This window comes from Strongylocentrotus purpuratus, unplaced genomic scaffold (assembly GCF_000002235.5).
Source record: "Strongylocentrotus purpuratus isolate Spur 01 unplaced genomic scaffold, Spur_5.0 spur5_scaffold_10, whole genome shotgun sequence".
In the NCBI taxonomy this organism is placed as follows: domain Eukaryota; kingdom Metazoa; phylum Echinodermata; class Echinoidea; order Camarodonta; family Strongylocentrotidae; genus Strongylocentrotus; species Strongylocentrotus purpuratus.
The window spans coordinates 2,429,297-2,437,504 of NW_022145595.1; the positions used below are offsets into that span (position 1 = coordinate 2,429,297).

Genomic DNA, 8,208 nt, shown 5'->3' on the forward strand with positions numbered 1-8,208 from the left:
TATAGGGGAGTGCGCTTTGCGCGCTCTTCAAGTGATTCGCTAGCTCACTACCGCCACCCGAAAATAAGATACTAGCTACGTACCTGCATTTAGATATATAGCTATGATGCTGGCTAAGTTGACGAAATAATTCGTATATTTATGTCGTCGAGGAAAATGACCATTTGCGCATACGCAAGTACGATATGAAAAACAATTAAGCCTTCGGCTCCAGGTTTATAGGGTTATTTATAGACATTGGGACCATTTTGTCGGTAATTGGTGGCTAGTATTGTCGGTAATCGGTGGCCTCTATACCCCCCCCCCCTCCTCCACTGAAAAAGGTCTAGCGACGCCCCTTGGCACAGTGTAAAAAGGATAATCTCATTTTTAGGGCGGTAAGGCTTACGAACCTAACGGCCCGAATTCACAAAGGAGGTTTGTCGACAAACCTAGGTTTAGGTGCGCGTCAAAACGCGTCATATGACGTACATAAACCTAGGTTTGTCGACAAACCTCCTTTGTGAATTCGGGCCATTATGTTTTGGTGAAGACTACATGGTCTGAAATTCAAGACTACGTGGTCTGAAGTTCAAGACTAGGCAAATATAGAAAGCCTACGTCAGATTGTGTACCTTGATATCGAATGCAATAATGGAGCAAAAAAAGAGAGGAAAAATTGCAAGTCATCGCGTTCTATTTTGAAGCAGCGGTGCGTGTACTTCCGTGCATATCCATGCGTATATATATATATATATATATACGCTTCATGTGCGGCGAGTAATCTTCGTTCAAGTAGACTTCAGGAGACTGTGTGCCCATCCCCATCATCATCTTGCTTTCATCGGAGACCTAATCGGGACATCAAAATAAGAAAATAATTCACCATGCCTTCGTATAAGTTGATGTATTTTAACAGCCGAGGCCGAGCCGAGACATCCCGCATGCTCTTCGCGCTGGCGGACCAGAAGTACGAGGATTACAGGTTCAAAGATGGAGAGTGGCCTGGAGAGCTGAAAGGCAATGCAGATTGTAAGTAGGTCTATGGTAGCTTCAAGTTCATAGGATCTCTTGAAAAGGAATTTATCCCCGATAGATTTTCACGTAACATACACAATGAGAGAGAGAGCAAGAGAGAGAGAGAGAGAGAGAGAGAGGGGGGGGGGGGGGGGGAGAGAGAGCGAGAGAGAGAGTTGGGGGTGGGCGGGGTCAATATTATCAAATTGATGGTTATTCTTCAAGTATATAGGTCTTGTTTCCTTTGAATGCAATGTATTTTGCGTACATAATTAAGATTATTTATTGATAACGCTATGTCCACCAAACCTCTGTCATTATTTTTTGGGGAAGGGGTACAAGATCATACAGGCAAATTAGATTCATTAGTAAATGTGGTCTGTTCTTTATAATGTGTGCCATACTAAATCGTTTTCCTGAGATATATATACTGGACATTTCAAAGACAAATACATGGGAATAGTAAAATATTTCGTCTGGTCTTTGGTTCCTGCCTGACGGAAATGTCTACTTTTGAACTACTGTAGATTACGCTCCCTATTTCTCACCTCCCCCCCCCCCCCCACCTCTCTCTCTCTCTCTCTCTCTCTCTCCCATGTGTACCCATCATCACCCATTTACATCCTCTCATTGCATCCTCCCTCATTTCCTCACTTCCCTTCAACCATACGAGCTGCTTTTTGAGCGTATTTCACCCTTTGAACACTCGACAGCAATGCAAATATGTATTTCACGTCCCTTCTCATTTCAAAATTTCGCGTACACAGTATTGCGAAATATAATATATCATCATACATGACCGTGTCATGCAAACGTTAATATTACCCGCACATCGATCAGGGTAGCGTTTCATGAAACCGTCATAAGTCCAAGTTCACCGACATCCCAATGAAACGTGTGTTAAACTTAATACACGCATGGGATGTCGTTAGACTTGTACTTATGACGGTTTCATGAAACGCTGCCTTGGTTTCATAATAAATAACTAAGTCTGACACCTCTGCTGCGTAATGTATGGAGAAAATTGACCGGTGTATATACATGTACTAGCATATTGAAATGTTATGCATACTTGTTAAACAAAGTTTAATGCAGAAAAGATTAATAATCTATGAACTGGTCTCTGGATCAGGGGTGTCTGTATTCACAATGTTCAAACGGCAGCAAGGTGTATGATACTCGTATTGTCATTGTATTCCCAGGGCCCGGTGGATGTGTCGACGCAATAACCTTGAACTAGCTGTATGAAATTGTATTTCATTGTTCAGCTAGTCTCTGACGAAGACACACATAAATTATGCTTAATATACATTTATTACAAGTTTGTTTATTGGGGAATGGTGTTTGGTACACTTTGGGACTGTTTCCCGGAGGGGGTGGGGGTGGCATACAATATAATCTGTAGGACCATTTTGAGTATGTTCGGTGTGTTTTCATTCAACTGGATTTCAATTGAAATTTAGATTGCTTCGTAGGTGTTCTTTTTCTCATTAAAAATATATTAACTACACAGGGTTTTGTTTTTTTGCTAGGCATGTATTTTTTTTAATGGAGGAAAAAGCATTGACATTTTGTAATAACTTATAACTCAGAAATATAATGCTACTTTCTCTACTCTCTCTCCTTATCTCTCTCCTTGTCCTTCTCTCTCTCTCTCCTTGTCCTTCTCTCTCTCTCTCTCTCTCTCTCTTCTATCGTGACAGTGTTTCCACTCGGCCAGGCTCCTGTGTTGATCATCGACGGCAAGGCCATGCCTCATAGTAAGGCAATCCACCGCCATCTTGCTCGGGAGTTCGGTAATTATACTATTCAAATTTTTAATTAAACTGGTGACTCTTGCATAACGTTTGAAGTTTTTTTTTAAAGTTTCATTTATTTCACAGTTTGTATTCTTTTCTTTTTTTATGCAGGCGAATATTAATATAAGAATAGATTTCACACTTGATCCCTTTCAGGTCAGTGATTTTTTAGGGCTAAAGCGATCACAGAATGTTCTTCAAATTGGCAACAATAATATTGGTTTCTAATATTCGATTGAAAACGCAGTTTTCTCAGAATAATAAACATGGCTAGGGAATTTGTCGACAAGTTGAAAAAGTGGCAAATTTTCAGATTTAAAAATCTTATCCTGCTGCGAATTTAAGAATTGTAATGCATTTTCTTCAATTCCTTGTGTCAAATGCAATGTCATCATGTAACAAAAGTGGACACATTAATTACAGAAATGTTTGCCCTTTCTTTTTCATGCTTGTGGTAAGTTTTTAGGGCTCTGAATCAAACGTTGCTGAGCCAAACCACAAACTGTTGAATAGTTTTACACTAAATGTCGGGCGCAAGTAGAACTTTAAGCCAATCAGGGACTTAGGACTTGCGTTTATAACATTTGGGAGTTGCGCACCTTTGTTATGCAAGACATCTAGAACTACTAAAACAACTAACTTCGCAGCTTAAACTTATTAACCAACCAGTATCGTGCCTTTAGGACTTGCGTTAAAGTTACGAAGTTGGACAACCGTTTATGCAAAACGCCCCTGTGCATTTAAACTTCAGGAAGTAGAAGAGTATTCTAGATTATGGTAAAGTGAAGTGATGTTGATACGCATTGTAACAGTAAGCTAGCAAACTACTAGCCCATTACAATGACATGATTCACTGAAGAAAATATAAAAAAAGGGAATTGATTTAAATAATATAAAGTACCAAAGTGTGACGTCATACTGGCCAAGTTTTCAATAGTCGAGGTTGCTGGTTCCAAACAATATCTGCTAAACAATGATGTGATGATCACACCAGCCCCAAACACTGAATTTGCCCTGCCCCAGCCCGTTGCTTTAATTGTTTCGCGGTGAACCTCATGAGCAGGCTCTTTTGTTTAGAACCAGTACCCTGGACGACGAGCGAGGATGACGTTAGCAATTCGGTTATCCATTTTATCATTAGAATTTCAGACTAGTATGGCCAAAACCTTTTCAGGGCACGTTTTTTTTTTTCTATGATGCTCTTCTAACCTGACAAAAATAAAATCAGAAAACTGTTTTGATCTTTCCAAGAATTTAATCTTCTCTTTAATAATAATGGATGTTTTGTAAATTGATGACTTTATTTTGGATGATCCGTGTAGGTTTTTACGGTGCCAATAATGAAGAGGCCAGGCAAATAGATGTAGTCAGTGAGACCGTTGAAGACATCGTTACCAAGATGTTACCCGTACACTTCGAGAAGGACGAAGCCAAGAAGGTACCACTGTGAAAGCAAATCATTTTATTTTATTTTATTTATTTACTTTATTTATTTATTCATGCATGTTCACAATTTCACAATTCATTGAAGTTAACATCACATGAAAAATGAATACATTATATAACAAATCATTTCAATTTTACAATTCATTTGACTTGACTTCACTTGAAAAAGAATATAACAATGATTTATCAAGGACATGTTGCAACTAATATACAGTTTGAAGAAAGAACACACAAAGGTGATGAAACATAAGCAAATTGAGCTTGAATCGTTACAACACCTTTCAAATATATAACATATGACAAATAAAATTCCTAAAGTTTTGTAGTACTATTTACACTATTTACAAAGAAAAAAAATTGTTAAGCCTAGTAAAAAAAAAAAAAAATTATGTAAGATATAATTAGAACTGATATATAGATTATATAATTTAAGTAATATCTTACATCTGTGAAATGATAATACATTTAAGTGCTCTTTTAAAGGAGTTTGTTGATTTTATATTTCGAATATCATTAGGTAAAGAATTCCATACATCTGGACCTCTGTGTCTGATTGATTTCTGGGCTAATGTAGTGTGAGGATTGACCACATGTAAATTTGATGACTGCTTTGTTGAATACGAATGAACCATGTTATTAGGTTTTATGATTTTACTTATATAATGTCTGGCGCCAAAAAAGTTGAAGCAATATGACACGTACCTATACATGTCAGCCTATGTTATGTTTCACTCAATCATTGAGCTACTAATGTAAATATGTATTGAAATTATGGAAATAAAAACATCGCTTGAGGATAAGAGGGATGCTGTAGCGGCCTGTTTCCAGAGTATATAGACAGTTCTGCACACGGTACATGCGCCTGACGACCCGACTACCTCCGAAGGGATTGAGGAAATGTTTTGCTTTTCCACGCTGCTTTATGTACCCATTTCTGGTTTGATACGAACTGTTTTTTCCCGAGGCAATGTGGAACCCATGCACATATTGAAATTATATTATGAAGCAGCGGTTTTCATTAACAAATATTTCATGATTAAATGTAACTTTTCTTTTTCTTGATGCGTTTTGTCCTTTCTCCATTATCTTTTTATTGCAACCTGCAGGCGGAGTTACTAGAAGCATTCAAGATCGCAGTTAAGCCGTTTCTCTCTTTCCTCAACAAATATGTGGACAACAAACAATTCTTTGTTGGAAATAAGGTAAGTTACAATTAAAAACCGGTGTAAGAAATAAATATACACGACAGGTGGTAGGTATATCATCATGTAGAGCTTGCCATGTATTTCCAAACATGTTTTGGTTAAATAATGTTTCCGAATACTTAATTCCTGTTCTGCATCTGTATATTCCTAGGTGGATGTCTGGTTTCTCTCTCTCTCTCTCTCTCTCTCTTTCTTTCTCTCTCTCTCTTTCTCTCTCTCTTTCTCTCTCTCTCTCTCTCTTTCTCTCTCTTTCTCTCTCAATTGGGATTAACGAAAGGCCATTATTATAGTCACAATATAAGGTTGGATGGTGGGAAAAGCATGTGCATTGTTCAAAAATTGTGTTGTCATACTTCTTTTCTATAATCATTCCTTAATCGCAACGAAAGGTTTTTTTTTCTCTGTGATCCTTTCTATCTCCCTCTTCTTGTAAGCATTAGTTTTCTTACTGCACTTAGAAATGCGGTGATCCATCAAGGGAACTGATTCTGTCTCATTAAGCACGCCCATCATGACCCTTTCTAAATGTTTTGTGTGTCATCATTGTTTTTACATTTTCATCAAATTGTAGCCCAAGTATAAGGCATGCTAGACCCAAGTTTAAAACTTTACTCCCCCTTATCGTTTGCTGGTCTGACATAATGTGTGCAGAGTTCGAAACTATTCACAGTATTTCCTCTCTCCTCCCCCCCCCTCCCCCTCCCCCTCCCCCTCCTTCTCCCCTCCTTCTCCCCTCCCCTCTCTCTTTCTCTCTCTCTCGCTCTCTCTCTCTCTCTCTCTCCCTTCCTTCCTTTCTCTCTCCATTTCACCCTTCTCTTTGTCCATCAAATGCATCTGTTCTCGGATCATCTCATGGTAGTTGTATCTCTCTCTTTAAACAATACTGAATAATACAAATTCACAGGCAACCCTTGCCGATGTTACTGTATACACTACGATGGAATATGTTCATAGCATGTTCGGGGAGGATTGTATGACAGCGAGTTGGCCAGCGCTTGCCCGATTTTACAAGTACATCACCGAAAGCTCCGAACTGGCCGTGTACATCAGGAACCGCCCTGTGACTGCCCATTAATAAATATAAAGTGAGCCCCATTTCATCTATTTTCAATTACATGGCTCTTTCTGTTCAGCATGGATAGATTTTTTTTTCCCCGCTTGTATTCAAATTAATATGATTTTGCATTTTGCTTTTCCGCCTCTCTCTCTCTCTCTCTCTCTCTTTTCTTTTCTTTCTGTACGTCTTTGTATTTTCTTTCTCTCGTCGAACCTTAAACTGTTGCGTCACTGCCTAATAAATTCTCTTTTTTGCACAGCATGCAGGGTAAAATATGGAGCTAACCACATTTTCCTCATTTAGCCAAAACATAACTTCCCCTTTAACACGCCACCACATCTTGACATCTGCCAATTCAATGTGACCAGTTTGCATGTTTGTCAGCTTCCAATGAAAAGAGGGCAAAAGAAGATTAAACGACCCCCATTTACACCCTACCCCTATAAGCAATGGACTTATTAGTTACCGAGTGAGACCGGTAACCCCTCCCCCGACTTTTAAAGTCGATGATGGCAAAATCATTTACAAAATGTTTTTTTTTTAGCAAAGACATAAAAGCAATGGAAGTAGATATAATATAAAAAAAACCTTCGCTAAGGAGGAAGACGATTACAAAATTCATGGGCAAATCCTGATGACATAAATCCAAAGAAATGTGGAAGATTTGAAATAGATTGTCACCCCTTCCTCCATGTCGTTACTCCCCTGTGCGGCCCTGCCCTCTTTCTGCATCTATCTATCTTCACAGGAAAAACACGACTTATTTTGGTGAAGCCCCTGTCCTCTCTCCATTCAAGAATTCAAATATAAAAGAATCTCGCTTTCATGTTATTTTTTTCTCATTTATCTAAACCTTTTGCAGGAAACTCTGGGTGACGTTGTCGTGTTCTGGATGTTAGATTTCATGGGTCCCATGCTTTCATCTGCCTTCACGGATTACCCAGCTTTGCACAGCTTCTACAAGGGCATCAAGGAGAACTCCAAGCTCACAGAGTACCTTAAAGGGCGTCCCGACACACCAAACTAAAAAGCTCGCAGCGTATCTTAAAGGGCGTCCCGACACACCCAACTAAAGAGCTCGCAGCGTATCTTAAAGCCCCACTGCACTACTTATAGCTACTTGCGCCCTCTATATAGCAAACAATGCCTAATCGGTGATCGTTAGTCCCCCATGGTCCCATTTTTCATATGTTAATTGAGAGCTGATTCGATGAGGTAACCACCTGTCAGTGACCTTGCAGGGAGGTCTAATCCCCCTAGCCAAACTAGTGCAGATAGGCTTTAAAGCTAATCTTGAGCTCTGGTATGGGAATCGTATGTCGAGAGAACATGGTTATAATTCATTCTGGATTGTTTATCCTTCAGTAGATTGATTGTTCAAACCAGTAAAATCTTTAAACAACTCACAAACACTTGCTGGATATCATCTTCAATTAAAACCATAACTCTCATTTGCACATAGTGACCTGTGTTAAGCACATTGTGTTGGGTCTAATTACTCACCCCTATACATTTTCTACCAAACTCGTTTGGAACATGTCGTTCATTATTTTGCAATCTTGAACATTCAGTGTAAGTTCTATTGGATTCTGTAAGAATTTATTTCTATCATTACCAGAACTCAAACTTATCTTTAGAACCGCCCCGTCTCACCGAGTTGCCTACTGCATTCTTTCATTGGTATAAAGGCTTTAATTATTGTTAA

The 8,208-nt window shown here is 38.9% G+C and overlaps 1 protein-coding gene across 2 annotated transcripts; it reads left to right on the forward strand.

Moving 5' to 3' along the window:
• Positions 1-695: 695 nt before the first annotated feature.
• Positions 696-7,543, forward strand: LOC592059 (S-crystallin SL11). 2 transcript variants are annotated; one of them, XM_011681984.2, is made up of 6 exons: positions 696-1,011; positions 2,700-2,792; positions 4,118-4,233; positions 5,348-5,443; positions 6,351-6,531; positions 7,366-7,477. In XM_011681984.2, the coding sequence occupies exons 1-5, from the start codon at positions 867-869 to the stop codon at positions 6,519-6,521; spliced, it is 621 nt and encodes a 206-aa protein (XP_011680286.2). In that variant the 5' UTR covers positions 696-866; the 3' UTR covers positions 6,522-6,531; positions 7,366-7,477. The 2 variants fall into 2 exon arrangements, with proteins under 2 accessions (XP_011680286.2, XP_011680287.2); XM_011681985.2 differs by lacking the exon at positions 6,351-6,531 and having other exon boundaries at positions 706-1,011; positions 7,366-7,543.
• Positions 7,544-8,208: the final 665 nt, after the last annotated feature.

Excerpts from the sequence above, each read along its gene's own strand:
- LOC592059 (XM_011681984.2), top strand. The coding sequence starts at position 867 with ATGCCTTCGTATAAGTTGATGTATTTTAACAGCCGAGGCCGAGCCGAG. Across the intron at positions 1,012-2,699 it reads GCTGAAAGGCAATGCAGATT|TGTTTCCACTCGGCCAGGCT; the intron begins GTAAGTAGGTCT and ends CTATCGTGACAG. Across the intron at positions 2,793-4,117 it reads CCATCTTGCTCGGGAGTTCG|GTTTTTACGGTGCCAATAAT; the intron begins GTAATTATACTA and ends TGATCCGTGTAG.